The 16,960-nt window shown below is 46.0% G+C and overlaps 1 protein-coding gene across 9 annotated transcripts in view; it reads left to right on the top strand.

The window, feature by feature from the left end:
• The window catches only part of DAB2IP (DAB2 interacting protein), a 1,377,413-nt gene that overhangs the window by 1,349,688 nt on the left and 10,765 nt on the right, over nucleotides 1–16,960 (top strand). For all 9 annotated transcript variants that reach the window (XM_086920966.1, XM_086920964.1, XM_086920965.1 and 6 more), the window contains 2 exons: nucleotides 4,640–4,842; nucleotides 12,556–12,643. In XM_086920966.1, coding sequence (XP_086777092.1) covers nucleotides 4,640–4,842; nucleotides 12,556–12,643 — 291 coding nt within the window. The remainder of the gene's footprint in view (nucleotides 1–4,639; nucleotides 4,843–12,555; nucleotides 12,644–16,960) is intronic.

Raw genomic sequence — 16,960 nt, 5'->3', positions numbered from 1 at the left:
AGGGTAGCGGGTCAGTCTTAGTTACCAATGAGTTCAATAGCTCTCAATCCTCGAGCTCGGTGGGTTTGCTGATCGGGCCGTGGAGGAGCCAAGCAGGTCCCGAGATGGATGAAGGATAGTCGACGGGCCGTGGAGAAGCCAAGCAGGTCCCGATGCAGATGACGGTTACAACGGTCCGCGGCCTCGCCAGCAGATCCGGACGACGGTGAAGGATGAAGGTTACGACGGCTGTGGCAGCGCCAACAGGCAGGATGATGGTGCACAGGACAGAGCTACGGCAGCGCCAGTAGTCCGTCCAGGATGAGTTCTTCTTTCGTCTCTCGACTCCAAGATACAACTGCCCTCCTGCTCTGGAGCTGCCCCAGTTATAGGGCTGGCGTGCTTTGATGTCCGGACCCTCGCACTTGGAGGTCGGGAGGTCCGGGATGAGGGAGTCCAGACACCCAGCAGGGGGGTGGAGCCAGCGCCCGGGGAGGCGATGGGCGAGCGGCACTGGCCGGGGGAGAACCATCGACACCTCTTCCTCCCATTGACTGGCCAAGTAGCTCGCTCACCTCCTGGGTGGAGGGTGGTGCCGGAATGTCTGAGGCCGGGCTAGGCCCAGGGTTGAGGTCGATCGGGGGCCAGGCGGCCTCGTGGCGAAGTGTCCAAGATGGCGGCCCCGGCTGGGCGCATGGGTCGGCAGTGGATCGGACCCACGAGGTTATCATGCTCGAGGACAGGTGTCCCTGAGGGGACGTAGGACGTGCAATGGTGGTGTGTGGTGCTTGCGTGACTGGCTCGGGCCTGGTCGAGCCGGGGGAGAGCGGCCCGTCATGTGGCCTGTCCAACACTGCTCCCCTCTTCAGGTGGAACTAGCATAGATAGTTTACCTGTGTGTTTTTAGTCTTGGGGATCCTTGATTCTGCAGATTCCAAGAATCCTAAAAAATGTATGGTTCAAACTGCGGGCCTTATTTATCACTGCGCCAAGGCTGCTATGCATCAAAAATTCCGGCGCCTGCATGAAAAAATCCTTACGACGTCATGGATGCGCTGTGTTTACAATACGAGGCTCCATGGTCTCATGGATGCGTCAGAAATTCTGACCTATCTGTGGGAATGATGCTGCCAGGCATCCAGCCTAAAAGTGATGCTGCCAGGCATCCAGCCTAAAAGTGATGCTGCCAGGCATCCAGCCTAAAAGTGATGCATTGCTGTAGTTGGTCATAAAACTGACGCACCTACAGCAATGCATCAAAAAAAGAGGCAATGCGTCAGTTTTGACTGTCACAAGTAGCCTCAGGTGTAGGGACCAATGTAATAGAGTGTGAAAGGGTGAACAACTCATCTTGCACTCCATTACATTGGTACTGGATGTCGCGCATACAAGTGGGCATTGTGTACCTATGAGAGGTGTGAGGCAGCGGCCAGAGCAGCTGATTCTGGAGCGCGGGGCTTACTGTTCAATCCCCGCCGCTGGCAGTAGGTCAGCTCAGTGCCATGTGACCCTGGGCAATAGCTCACTTAATCTCCCCGATGGCCTCCAGCTCCTGGATACCCTTATGGTTGATAAGTTTGCATTTTACAAATGTGGAATTAATGTTAAATGTGAAATTAATGCCTACTTATGTGTGACATAAGTAATTAATGGTGTGTAATGTGTGATTTACTGTATTACTTCCCATATGTGTGCAGTTACCTGTTGTGGGGATGTGACTTGATTGCAGATTACACTGTTCAAGTCACTTCAGCCGGTCAAATACCTCTGCAACAGCCTGGGTTTTAGAGGTGTAGGTATTTTGACGCATCAAGCAAGCGCGGCGGGTTACTTCAATAATCATTGATGGCGTTTTCCACCTTCTAAGTTTGTTGCAGAATGCCGCACACATAGAAAGATTCAGAAAAGGGGGTGGTGATGAACAGAGTGTCTGAATTAAGCAGACCACTCTTACCCAGTCCAAAGATCAGGGCTTGATCCATCACCGTTTTTTAGCTCACTGCACCATCCCAGCTCAGAACCTGGCTACATGCAAATTAGTCTGTTCCTGTCCCAGTGCATGATGGGAACAGGGCAAACCAAACTACCAAGCCAATTCTTATACTGGGAAGGAAACAAGCTTCCGGGGACCGGTTTCTGGCATTTCAGCCGTCGTCGGCCCGGCTTGCTTGAATCCTGATGGTGCAATGAGCAAGGGACTCACATCTGAGTATACCCTTCCACGCTTATGGTGGACACAATGATTCAGAAAAGGGGGTGGTGATGAACAGAGTGTCTGAATTAAGCAGACCACTCTTACCCAGTCCAAAGATCAGGGCTTGATCCATCACCATTTTTTAGCTCACTGCACCATCCCAGCTCAGAACCTGGCTACATGCAAATTAGTCTGTTCCTGTCCCAGTGCATGATGGGAACAGGGCAAACCAAACTACCAAGCCAATTCTTATACTGGGAAGGAAACAAGCTTCCGGGGACCGGTTTCTGGCATTTCAGCCGTCGTCGGCCCGGCTTGCTTGAATCCTGATGGTGCAATGAGCAAGGGACTCACATCTGAGTATACCCTTCCACGCTTATGGTGGACAAAATGATTCAGAAAAGGGGGTGGTGATGAACAGAGTGTCTGAATTAAGCAGACCACTTTTACCCAGTCGAAAGATCAGGGCTTGATCCATCACCGTTTTTTAGCTCACTGCACCATCCCAGCTCAGAACCTGGCTGCATGCAAATTAGTCTGTTTCTGTCCCAGTGCATCATGGGAACAGGGCAGACTAAACTGCCAAGCCAATTCAGTGGTTCAACAAGCGCATGCTTCTTGCGATATCCTGGAGTGCATTGATAAAGTTCACTCTGCCCATCATTTCTTGTTTTCTGGTTTTATACAATTTTTACAATGCTGAACTCATCACTGCAACCAACTGGAGCTCACTAGGATAATATGAATGAAAAAATTATAAGGAAAATGATTTTGCTTTTCAACCGATTGTATTTAAAATTAAGGATACTCTCTCCCTTTCTCAGCCTTTCCTCTTGTCACGCTTCCCATTCTACTTTCTGTTATTTTGGTGTTTTACCATTCTTTGCAACTTGTTTTTCTTCTAGATTGTATCTGCGTAGCACAAACACAGCTCCCTGCTTGCCCCCACTCGCCATGTAGTATGTTGCAAAAAATACAACATATATTATATAGCTATACACTTATTTTGGCGAGAAGTATATCTGAATTTAAAATCCTTGATCAAAGCTATGCTTTCAATATTTTTCGTTAAAAAATCGAATAGCCAGCATAGACATTCCTAAACTACTTCTGATTAGCTTTAGGGCCTGTTACTGAGTAGCACTGGAGCCTACAGGCAGTCCTTACGTATACATTCGGCTGCTTTATGAATGGGGGAACAGCACTACTGCGTGGCTCACTCGTCTCTCATAGGTTGCTGTCCAGAGTCTGTTGAGTATCCAGGGAACATAGCAGAACTTGGCAGCCTCTGTCACGTTCTGCTATGTTCCCTGGAGTATTTAACACTATAGAGCTCTTCATATAGAAATGGCAATAGGCAGGTGCCCCAATCGCCCTTGCCAACTGCTGCCATTTTTAATTCATGCAGAACAACTTGCCAAGTTTCTGTTGTTTTACAATAGGAGGTGGCTCATAGCTTGCTGTTGATGTCTTCAAACATTGCTTCAGGGTTCTGTCCACACACTTATATTCCGGTGAATACGTTAGATGCGCGTGCATTGCCTGCACCTATAGATCATTTGGAAAATACACAGGAAGGGGAAACCTCAACATCACAAAAAATAAATGATAATGCCAGACTCTGCTTTTTTATGGATTTGTTAAAATCATTTTTGCACTTTACGTTCAGTTGCAAGTATTTTCTTCATTTCCGATGATCACACAATTGATCATTTATCCGCGCGGCAGACCTGCATTCTGAGCAGCATATTTCAGTTATGTCATCATAGCACCTATTGGCAAAGGAAGGTACATCGAAAGTATATTGCATGTGTAAATCTGTGCATCTAATGTGCATGTGTGCAAATCAATCTTGCACCAAGTTATAACACATCCCGAGTATCTGTTGCTTGGGTGCGCCTCCACCTCCTAGGCCCACTCAGATCCCATACATGGGACGCGGGCCATGATCCTACTGTCATTAAGGTATAACATAATTGCTGCTGACGGCTACACTTCTTGTGTCTAAATCTAGTGGTGGGGTTTAGCAAATGTTGCAGAGGGTCACTCTCATATTGTACTACTGCACTGTCTTGCACTGCTGAAGATTTGCAAACCTAATCATTTCCAACTTTTGGCATCCCATCTGTTATGGTAGAAGTCTGCTCTACAGGGAGTGATGGAGCAGTGCCTAGGTGTTGTATGGCAGGATCCTGTCTGCCAGCGATGATTGACTGTGTCCATTGACTTGTCTTTCAGTGTGAACTTCTGTCAATAGACTGCGATGCCAGTAGCGTGAAAAATGGTAGTAGAAACATGTTTTGTAGGTTTTTGTTTTTCTTTATAGAGCTCGGGGTACAACCTTGTTGCATTCCCAGTTAATGAGATGATGAATTTTGCATCAACATAGGTCACGCTCAGGCTTTCCAGATGCTTGTGCTCATTAAATCCGGTTGTAACATACTCTTTTTTTACCTGATCTTACAGTACCAGCAGGAGATTGTAGTGCTTCAGGACAAGCTTCGAATGTCCAACAAAAAACTGGAGGATTACGAGAACCGCTGTAAAAACCAGGATGAGCAGACCCAGAAGTTGCTCCTCGAGTACCAGGCGAGGCTGGAGGAAGGAGAGGAGCGGCTCCGAAGACAGCAGGAAGACAAGGAGCTCCAGATGAAGGGCATTATAAGCAGGTAAAGGCCGCCACGTCCTTAGAAGGTTAGTCGTTGAACCGGTCCTAGGCCTGGTCGAGGCCATACCAAGGGCAGACGGTTTCTCAGTGGTCTGTAACAATTCATTTGCTTTTGCTGCCGCAGGGGAATAATTCTCCTAGCTTCAGCGCGAGCCTGTAGCAACAATGTAGCATTTGGCCCATTTTTTTCAAAATTTGCTTGTGGAAAGAAGGTAACTCTCCACTGTCAATCATCACTGCAAAGAGCAAGGCTCATTAGATATAATGTGGCCTGGTTTTGCAAACTTTTCAGGGGCTGCTTCCTATCCCAGTTCTGTCGTTCGTTCAGATGCAGGTGTTTGAAGGGGTTGAGGCTGTCAAACCCGGCTGCTCTTTTGATTTCAGAGAACACATCAATTAGAGTTTTTGTTCCCTTCCCAGAATGCACCTCTCCAGCACGGCCTTCTTCCCCAGGGAATTTTCATGATTAATATTTGATCAGTGAAAGTGAGCTATATTTCACATGTAAAGAGGGTTATTTATAGCGGACTCCCCACACTCTGAAACAGGGAGAGGACAGACTGTAAATCTGATGGGACCAGATAAGGCTTTCTCTTTCGCCTCACTTCCTGTTTTCCATAAGTTTCACTTCCCTCTATTCCCCAGACACTCTGGGAAACACTATGTGAATGCCACACACTTCAGCTGACATTAGGCGTCTCATCTCTCACACACCCTGTCTCTACCTCACTTACCCTCCCTATCTGCATGGACTCTGATTCACGAGAGGTGTGGTGCAGCGGCCAGGGCAGCTGACTTTCAGAGCACAGGTTTCGCGGTTCAATCCCCGGCTCTGGCAGCAGCTCAACTCAGCACCATGTGACTCTGGGCAATAGCTTAATTTCTACGACGGCCCTCAAGGCCTTGAGACCCGTAAGGGTGAGTAGTTTGCACTTTACAAATACGGATGATCCCCGGAGTTGCGGAAGTGTTACCACACACCCTTTACCCTGACCTCTGACACTCCATAATTGACCCCTTGTCCCTCGCTTAGCCCCTTAAAAGTTTTCTACATGCAGCTGATTGTCTGGGGGGAGGGCATGCAGAGTGATATCGATGCCTGGTTTACTTCCTGTTCCTGCCTCAATCTTCCTTACTCTTGAGACCAGAGGTAGCAGGGGCAGCGCCAGAGTACAGAGGACCGTTCAGGGGGGAAGCCATACACTCCCCTCAACCCCTAATTGACAGCCAGCAGGTTCCTCTATCTCCATCAATGTATTTCTCTATGTATGACTCTTTCTCCCCTTATCTCTTCTCTTTTCTCATATTTTATCTTTATCTCTCCAGCTCCGATTTGCATATACATCAGCCATGTACATGCACACGCCTGGCCTCTCTTTTCTAACACGCATTATGCCCAATCTCTCATACACCGTCATTAGCATATATATTCAAACCCATCCTATAATCTTACACATAATGTAATACTGTCTCAATCCCTCTCTGTTTTGCCACACCCTATCCTGTTCAGGTTCTCACCTCTCCTCTCTCTTCCACCTTCTCTCTCTAGTGAACACAGATGATTTCCCTCTCTCGTTACACAGGCACTCACAAGCACACTCACTCTTCAACTGTCTCTCGCAAATCCTTACATAGTTGTCTCGCACCTCCAGAGCCTACTCTTTCCATCTCTCTGGCTCTCTCGCACTATATGTTACTCCCTGGACCTCCCAAACATTCACTCCATGCATGTCCACTTACACACACACATGCTCCCTCTCTCAAACACATACATACACACACACACACACACACACACACACACACACACTCTCTCAAACACATACAAACACACACTCTCGGATCTTAGAGCCAGTGCACCAGCCGAGCCCTGTAAATGTTTGCTATGTAAATCACACAACAAACATGTAAAATATGATACAGTCACTTAATTCCTCACATTATAGCACTGCACTGAGAAGTATTTACTAAAAGTAATCACTTTTGAAAGGTAAACGATTAATGCACAAAGAAGCAAGACAATTGTCACGTAAACAGTGTACCTGGTCCAGAGTATTATTGAACAGCATTACATGTATGAAATCAAACACACTAAGTTTTTGTACATCCGGTATTCTGAATTCACATAACTGAAAGAGCTTTCATACACGATAATGAAGAAAAAAGAGTTTTGTTGAAATAAAATATTTGCCTAGGATCACACAATTTAAGCGGTGAATCAGCGATGTATCTAGATTTTCTGGTTTACTTAAAACAAATCAGCTAGTAAATGGGTGTCTCTTTGTTTTTCCTTATGTCGAGACTTTGTTATTACTGCTTTGTGCACTTTTATATGGTGTGAATTTTGCCGAAAGGCCAAATTGGAGTGCTTAAAAGTTACATTACACCTTTTAACATTTATTGCTTACAGGCTTCAGGAGATTAGGGGATTTGCCCAGAATCACAGGATTCTGAGCAGAGGCTCCAACCTGGTTCCCCAGTGTCAAATTTAGCAGCACTGGCTGTAGCGCCTCATCCAGGGTAGAGGGAGGGTGGCAGGCAGAATCCACATTAAAGCTCGGCTCGTTATAGGCTCGAGGTTCCATCAGGACCTCAAACAGAGCCAGAGTCAGGCCTCAGGCTCGAGCCTGGCTCGAGCTTTCAGTGGCTCGCCCACCTCTACACCCACTCTCTGCAACGCTTTCCACTTCCAGATATATAAATAAGCTCATAAAAACCAGTCCTGTGTTTACAGTGGGTGGGCGATGCTTAAATGAAAAACACTGGGAGGATTTTAAAATGCGTGTCTGATTTTAAAATACTCCTGGTGTGTCCCCTTTAAGCACCCCAGGGACGATGCTGACATTAAAGATGTGGCATTCCCCGTCCCTTAGATGTGGCATTCCCCGTCCCTTTGATGTGACGAAGGACCCGTGGCGGCAGGTATGGACAGGGTTGTTCTGTTGAGGACCAGGAATCCACCACAAAATGGCCGTAGTTAAAGGCTTCTGGTGTGCTGCGAGACTATCGCTTCCGGGAGGCCAGCCATTGCAGCCTTTAGCGCAGGAAGGCGTCGCGAAACACCCCTTCACAGGCCTTGGGTATAAAGCACCAGGACAGGTTTGTTACACGGTGGACATTTGTTACACGAGCACCTCTGGCGAGCCTGGGACCCCCCTAACCAGGAACGGTATTGGAACGTGGCTGGGCTGTTGTTTACCTACTGACAAACATCATTTGCATCGAGTAAAACAAAACTTTCATGGAGGAAAAGTCACCTTCACCAAAGAAGCGTGCCAGCCCTTTGAAGGAACATGGGTGGAGAAGCAAAATGCACTCCAAAAGCGTCAATTCTGCGACATACAGGTGTGCTCCCTGCTGTGCGCCAGGAACAGCCACCCTCGGGGTCGTAGTCTTTGTTGAGGCACCCAATTTCGTCCTTGTCCACGGATTCCCTCCCTCTCACCCTCCAAGAGTGCCCGTTTTCATAGCCCCACTCTCACTTGTACTGTGCTTATTTTATAGCGTCACTCTACTAGTGTAGAGTGTCAGAGCACTTTACAGAATTCGCACATTATACAGAGATAATATATCATGTCTACCCAAACAAACCGTTTTAGCAACATTAGAAATTGAAATACTTGTCGGAAAAAAACATAAACTTCTTACTTACAGATCGCAATATGCATGCAGCTCTTTGATGACAGTTCTTAGCTCACTGTGCTATATTACTTACAATCATAACTTATGAAATGCAAGTAACAACATGATCTCAGTGACAAAAGCAGTAACCCCCTGAGCCCTCTGCTTACATTTGAATTGTGCGATCTGCCTGGTGCACGTTCTTTGCAGCAGGTACATTAACCCTTGGCGCTACCTTATTATGAGTCAAAGCTGCCACGAAACAAACTCCAATCTCTCATCATCAGGTGCATTAAATTCCCAGAGTTATATTGACATTTTTTTGGTTGCCCGAATATTGCTGGACACAAATGGAACTCTGCAGCTGGTGCATTTAAAAGATTTCAGAACTCTGTGCTCCCCCCTCCCCCCCCCCCCTCCCCTCAGCCCTGGCCACACCGCAGAGCAGAATACCGGAAACGGAACTGCCTTCATCCCGTTCATGCTTCTCATTAGAGGGGGGAGGCAGCCTTGGATTGCGTATCATCACCCCTCTTTAAAAACCGCCTGGAAACTGCTTGCCTTCTTTATTTAATTAAATGATTACGGTTTCTATTGTGTTTTGTAGTTGACCTAAAGGCTAGGGCGTCGACCTCGAATCTGGGGAACTGGGTTCGAGTCTCGGCAATGACGCTGAACATCTTGTGATTCTGGGCAAATCACTTAATCTCCCCGTGCCTAACAAGCATGAATGTGCCCTCATATAATGCAACTGGTGGTCATGTAAAGCACTTGGATACCCGATACCTTCGGGTCAAGGTCGCGCTATATAAAACTGTTAAAAAAAATGAGAAAAATATGCTCGATTCATGCGATCTAATTCTGGCAAGGACTGGACAGCGCTGATTCCTGTCCAGTGAATGGCCCTGTGATTACAGAAAGCCCAGCGCCTGCCTTTGCTGTCCTAGTTAAATGCTATAAAACCCAGTAAAGGTCAGCGTCTCCGGTGACACTTGACCCTTGACCTGCACGATGCCCCCAGGTGCTGATTTTCTGGAACCTCTTCTGACCTTCCTTCAGAGACTGTCGCCCGCTCAGGGGGTCCTGTGCCTTTCATTAACTGGATGAGAATGACAGCTACTCCCTGCCATTTTCAATTCCATCTCCTCTGGGGGTCGTGGATAAGGGCTGTCTTTATTCGGGGGGGCGGGGGGTGCTCTCTTTCACCTTGGACATGGAGTGGATGGAGTCTCCTTACGTGGAGAAGGGACACTGGCCAGAACTCATCGACTGCATCTCTGAGGCTCATCCTGGCAGGAAGGCTGGCATCTACTTCTGTTGATGCAGGGTCGGATTGGGATCACAATTCGGCCCGGGCACTGACGAAAAAAGTGGCCCACATTCAAGAGGCGTGGCCCATATTTAAGAGCGTGGCCCACATTCAAGGGGCGTGCCCTTTCATGAAACACCATTTGCACAGACAAGGAATGAAAGTGGGAGGATACTGTTCTTGCACACAACACAGGGCCAAGGTGACAATGGCCTACATGCTGAGCAACTAAAAAAAAATAGCAAGGCCCCTTTTTGTCACAAAATTATTCCAGCCCTCCAGCACTGGAGCACCTGAAAAGCAGCAAAGCCCCTGCTATTACTAACCTACTTAGCCCTCCCCAGACCTTCAGCTCAGGAGCACATGAACAGAGGTAAGGCCCCTGCAATTAGTAAATTAATCAACCCTCCAGGCCTTGGGAAAATGTCCTGGCAGGGGAGCACAAAACACAGCTTTCTGGGTCATCCAAGGTAGCCAGGTAGCCAGGGGGAGGCTGAGGTGAAGCTGGTGCATGGGAAGTGCCTTCCCAGTGTGTTCTGGCAGTTTGAGTATTTACCATTTACTGTAGTATTACCCTTGTACCTGTGTATGGTACCCTTTTGTAACTTGCACACGTCACTTTTCTCGTGTAACACACTGTTTGCTACCTCTCACTTTTGTTTGCTTTAGATACTTGCACAAGTGCCACCATTGCCTACGTAACGTTTGTTCTTGTGCTGGAGTGTCTGCCATTATTTGCAGTATTATACCTCTACTTGTATTTTGTACGCTTCTGTAACCTGCACACATGTCACTTCTTCCTCCTGTAATGTATCGTTTGCTCCTCTTGTATTTTGGTTGCTCACTATTGTCACTTTTGATTCATGTAACTTAACGTTTGCTTTTGTAATTTGTCCACTTGTAATTTTTCTCCTCATGTATTATTGCTGTTCCTAGTGTGAAGCGCTCTGACACCTTCGGGTAAAGTCTGCGCTATATAAAATCGCATAAATAAATAAAACAAAAAAATTCCAAACATCACCAGGCCCCCACAGCAAGACCCATTCTTCCTCGCCCACTGTGCCCTGAATGTGAAGGGTTGTGGGCGAGGTGTTAAGACTAACACCGTTTCTGGGCTGCATGGGCGCCAGGGGGCCGAGGTGCAAATGGCTCAAAGGCCTGAGAAACACCTGGCCCCCAGGGAGGCCGATTATTGCAAACAATCACCCCTCCCCAGCCCAGCCTCAGCTTGATTGCTTGGCAGGGCAGGGGTGAAGGAGATCCCCCAGCTGACAATCGCTGTCTGGCCGCACAGCGAGGCAGCTTTCATTTTCTGTGTCTGTCTTCGTTCACTCTGTGGGCCGGTTTTTTTTCTCCCCTTTCCTAGTCCACTCTCTGTGGACTGGGACAGGGGAGAAAAAAAACGGCCCACAGAGGGCACTGAGGCACCGGCCCTTCGGCCCATTCCCGAATGCCCGCCTTGCCAATCCGCCCCTGTGTTGATGACATAAAAGTTTCTTAGTGGTATCAGTTTATATCATCAGAGGGAAGAAGGGGCCAGTAAACACGGAACAACGACGTAGAACCAGGATGCTAAGTTATATTGGGTACTACTTGTGTAGCACTTCTGACCAGACCAGACCGCTTCAAAGCACTCGAAAAACAGGACTGGGAAAAAAGAAAGAAAGAAGCATGGAATGCTGGGAAGGAGGGGGCAGGAAAAAAGAGAAGGGTGCGGTATGGGGCAGGAAGGAAGGGATTCAGAAAGACAGGAGGCACCAGGACAGAGGAAAGCACCAATTAGAGGTAAGGTGGGAAGGGGCGGGGGTGGAAGCGTGGGAGACTGTGATACTTTTAACGGTGGCAAACGAAAGAACTAAAGCTAGGTGACGGACTTAATGGATAGCACTATCACTATTTCTCTCCTACCGTATCAGGATGATCGTGCACAATTCTCCAGCACCTGTCACCTTTTGGTGCTACTGGTTACAGATTCCCAAATACTTTTAGCAATAGGAGGTGCACCGAACACAATACATATAGCCCATTGTTATTTTGTCAATATCTTCTTTTATTTCAAAATTGGTTCATAAAAACAGCCAGCGCGTTTCGTTCCACAAAGATACAACCTTTTGGAACTTCATCAGGGCTTATACCGCAAATTGTAAAATTCAAGATATAATAGAAAATGCTGTTCTGGGTGAAATGATCCTCTAATAATGTGATATGGCAAGGACTCTCACCTTTTGAAGCGGATTAGTATCAAAACACCAATTGGTAGAACACAATAGTCCTTATATAAAGATTAAGTGTATTCAGATTTTGATCGTTAAATGTAACCACCTTTTCGTCAGACTGAAATTGGATTTCTCAGAAGATGGCTCGGATATATTAATCCTTTTGGTAAGAGGTGAGAAATACGCGGCCACGGATTACCGTGGTTGTATTTCTCACCCCTTACCAAAAGGATTAATATATCTGGCCATTAGGTGACATGGCCAGTCAACCATCTAACATGATCACTCCAATTCTCTTACAAATTAAGAGACTGGTTGTACACCATTGTCCACAATCACCACAGCACAGTCCTAGACTTGTAAAAGAACCAAGTGCACCTAAAAGTGACCATACAGTAATCCGGACTTCAGATATACCTGCTAGCCCACAGGACTACCAGTGCGGGCTCTACAAATGCTGATACTATAACCTTGTCAGTGAAAAGAGCACTTGCAAGAATTTTGTTGGCATTGAAAGAATGAAGATATGGTACTGGCTTGGCTAACCTCCCCTCTTATCTAATCCTAGGTTGATGTCGGTTGAGGAAGAGTTGAAGAAAGACCATGCAGAAATGCAAGCCGCTGTGGACTCCAAGCAAAAGATCATCGATGCACAGGTAGGAGAAGCCTTAAGTTCACATGTGATTGCGTCTCACCCCCATTGTTCCACTTCCTCAAATGTCCAATGGGATGTATAGTTTTGCACTCATATTAAAGGTGCGCCGTCCGTGAAATAATAATTGGGGCAAAGTGACGGAACTAACCACTCTGAACTGTGAACAAAAAGAGAAACCCACAAAAATATAGCTTTTTGATAAAGCTAAAATACTGTCTTTTTGCCCATATCAATAAAAAATAAAATCCCCCAATAATATATGTATAGAACAATTGAGATCTTCAGATCTTACATTCTCTGAACTATTTAATGGTTACTTAGGGAAATTAACCCAACCACCTCCTGCATGTTTGGTAATTCAAAACCAAACTTAAATTTTTCATAATACAGCCAAAACAAAATGACAAGCTCATGGCTTGGTATTGTTTACATCGTTATTCATGCAAACAGGAATGAATGCATATACAGATTGGTCCTACATGATGGTCCAATGATGGTTTAGAATTGTGTCCTGAAACACATTGTTTGTTTTGCAAAGTGCCAGCACATGTCCTTCATAGTACGCATTAACACTGTACAACATATATAAAAATATTATTAAGCATTTTTCCATTGAGGATGGGTCTGATATCATGTGCTTATTATACCAATGCTATATCTTATTGTGGAGTATTGTTCAGGGAAGTCTGCCCATTCTGTTGCAGTAGTCTTTAAGTGAACTTTGATGTTCCTGTTTTGCTCATGCAGTTGGTTGCCATCTACCAACCATGCAGAGTTTTATGTTAGTTATTTCTTTTTCTAGCATCTCAGACAGTCCTAGACTGTCTCCCAATGTTTGATAGGGATGTGAGCAGGAGCTACCATGTGGTCAAAATAAAATTTGTCAGACCTGTTAGGAGCAAATTCTCATAAATAAGCAAGGACATTTTTTGGTCTTCACAGTAATTGTTACAAAGTCCTTGCTTACACCCCCTGGAGTAGCACTGATTCTTCACACAGTCTGCTCATTGTGGTATGATGATACTGTGGAGTGAGGTCTTCCATGTTTACGTACTGATACAAGAGTAAATTTTCCTCATCCCTCTGTTGTGGCGTGTTCAGTGGTGTCTCCTCATTGTTGAATGGTGGCCTTGTGAAGTGAATGCTCCCTTTCTTGGTTTTCTGGTGTTGTCCAAAGATGTCTGCCCATCCTTGAGTTTTGATTCTGTTGACTGAAGCCTATACATCCTGGAGTTAAAGGCGCTGTGGAATAAACATATACACACCCTCCACTACCGCAAGAAATGCAATGGTTCAAAGTGATGGAAGCCATAATGTGATTAAAGGGGCCTCAATAGTAGTGGCTGCCCCCAATGATCTTTTACTGTTGTGGACATGTCATCCATCGCAAACAGTCCCCTAGGAAAACAAACATTGGCAAATCCAATAGGTCTGGCACTGGCTGCCAACTACTGACATCATCCCTGGCATTGAAAATACTTGTTTTGCCATTATTTTTGTAATCGTAGAACGTTACTGTTGGGGGAGCTGCTGGGTCCTTTCGACTATAGCAAATAAAATCTTTAAACAAATATATGTTTTGGGGCCTGATGTAGGTGCCCTAATACCGGTATTACGTTTTTTTAGATGTAGGGCATGCATTTACAGAATCGGTATTTTACCGATTCTGTATTAACCGATTCGGTAAAATTACCGAATCGGTAAATACAGACTAGGTAAAATACAGATTCTGTAAATGCAGATGTAGCTGGCACATGTCAGAGTGCCACAGGGCTTTAAGAATCGGTATTTTACCACCCAATCCTATTGGGTGGTAAAATACCGAATACAGGTGTGCATGCACATCTGTGCATGCACAACTGTGCAATGTGACACACAGACATGCCATTAGGGCATGTCTGTATGCCACATGGCACACAAGTCCGGAATTGGGGTGCTAGAGGGTGTCAAAGTGACACCCCCTGCACCCTTGCAACAATCGGAATTTACCGAATCGGTAAATACGGATTCAGTATTCCACATTGATTCCTATGGGCTTCAAGGCCCATAGGAATCAATGGGGGATACCGATTCGGTATTTACAGAATCGGTAAATACCGAATCTTACCGATTCGGTATTTACCCATTCTGAATTACCTACATTCCCCCCCTCTAATTTACCACTTCATAAAAACCGAATCGGTGTGATTCGGTATTTAAGAAGTGGTAAAATAGAATTACCAACATCGGGCCCTTGGTGTTGAAGCACACATTACTGAAATAAACTACTTTGTGTTAGGATGTTCTCCGAGTGTAAGCTCAGAATGTCATCACTCACACTGAAGTTAGCAATGGATGAGGTAGGCTGACCCACTTCCCCTGGCTGTAAGCTGTAGTAGGTAGAAGAAAAATATGAATGACACAATAACAGACCAATGGAAGAAGAACACTGTCTGCAAGCCCCTATAAGTATATTTTACATGGAACTGTAGTAAAATCGAAAGTTTTCGTGAACATTAGACCTAAAAAGGACAATTCTTCTGTTCTTGAAGACAATGCCATAGGTCCCAGACCAACACTGCCAACATGTGGTCAAATAGGCAATTTGAGAGCTGAGTCCAAGAAGTGATCTAACACACGGAGCAGAAGATAAAGAGTACCTGTCGTGGAAATGTGGGCTTACGATGGTACTGTGGACCATGCTGATATAAAATATCTTAAGTGTGATGTTGGTAGTGTGTAAGGATAAAAAAGTCTTTAAAGCTGGCATTAGTATCACTATTATACTGTCTGTTTTGGGTTTCTCACAGGATAACTTTGGAGAGATGTAGACCGTGTTCTGGATGTACCTTCAGAGCACAGAGGTGTAGAAGTGACGAAAGAGAGGGCTACAGTAAAATGGGATGTTCCAGTGCCTGGCCTGACTGTCAGGTGTGGAAACTTCTCCACCAGGACGGTGGTGATTTTTTTTTTTGAGAGGACTGAAATCTGTACTTTATTTGCAAAGTTGTTTGCAGTTTGTGAGCACCAGCAATCCTATTTCTGTACGTCCAGCCCAGAGTTTTATCAACACTAAGCATCCTTGGGATTGCTACCCCGGGATTCTGCAGCATCCGTGACGGGCTCCTAAGAAAACCTTTGTGCATTTATTTTTATGCAAATAAAGCCCTGAATGGAACTTAGTAGTTGGAGAAATATGAATTAAAATTCTAATCCAAGGCCTGCATCTGTATGCACCTTTAATGAAGACACATTATCGAAGGTAAAATACCTATGCGGTACATATATCTTCAAGGTACGTAGATGTGGAGTTAGGAATAATAAATCTATAGTTCCCTATATGCATTTACCTTTTGATATTTTGCCCCCTGATATTCCGTACTCTGTGTTCTCGTACCTCGATATTCTGGGGGTCGATTTTCAATAGTACGATCCCTGTTATGCGAGTTCCTGGCAAAGTGGCTTTAATATTGACAGCCGAAGCTGGACACGGGTGAAGGTCGATACCAGCAGTCCGTAGCGGCAGCAGAGATCCCTTTAAGACAAGGTCATGGTTCCCTTTCAGACAGGGTCACTGTCACTTTATATAGGTTCAGGCGTAAGTGCGCAGTCTAATGCCATGACTCGAGGGCTCTGCAGAAGGCCACAGCAAGAAAGACCCGAAACAATTATCTCCCCCCCCCGTTAATTCCCTTTCCCCTTGTCAGCCAGGCTCAGAGCTCTGCCCTTTGCCGTGCGAGGGATGTCGACCAAGAGATGGCTTTCTAGTAGGAGGCGAGACTGACGAGCCATTATGGGAAGGTGCTTGTGTCTGAACAGTGCCGTATTAACGCATGGGCACACTGGGCAGTTGCCCGGGGGTCACCGCGAGCATAGGGGCCCCACGCAGACCAAAATGTAACACTAATTTTCCGTTAAACATTTTTATTCCTGTGAGTGGTTGTGTAAGCAGGGCCCAGCGCACTGCTTTGCCCGGGGGCCTATAATGCGGTTAAGACGACCCTGTGTGCAAAGGGTGGGGAACTAATATGTGGTTAAGATTCTTGTTAATCTATTCTGAATGTAAACAAGGAGCTGTTTCCATAGACACAAATAATATAAACCACCGCAGGCGTTGTTGCAGGACCACTCAATCCAGGAGGAGACGGTTGAGAGTCGGAAAGAGCTGGGGGGGGGGGGGGAGAGTGAGAGAGAAGGCAGATGGAATAGCATGTATTAGGGAAGGGACAATGAAGGAATAAAGGTGGATGAAGGTGTTAAAGGAGGGATTGGAAGAGGGTACCGTTGCAAGAAGAGGTTAGGAGAAAATCAGGAGCAGTTGACTTAAAGAAAGAGAAGG

The sequence above is a fragment of the Lissotriton vulgaris genome, chromosome 5, assembly GCF_964263255.1.
Source record: "Lissotriton vulgaris chromosome 5, aLisVul1.2, whole genome shotgun sequence".
Classification (NCBI taxonomy): domain Eukaryota; kingdom Metazoa; phylum Chordata; class Amphibia; order Caudata; family Salamandridae; genus Lissotriton; species Lissotriton vulgaris.
Note: the sequence above shows the minus strand (reverse complement) of the source record. Positions and strands in the feature narration are given on the sequence as shown.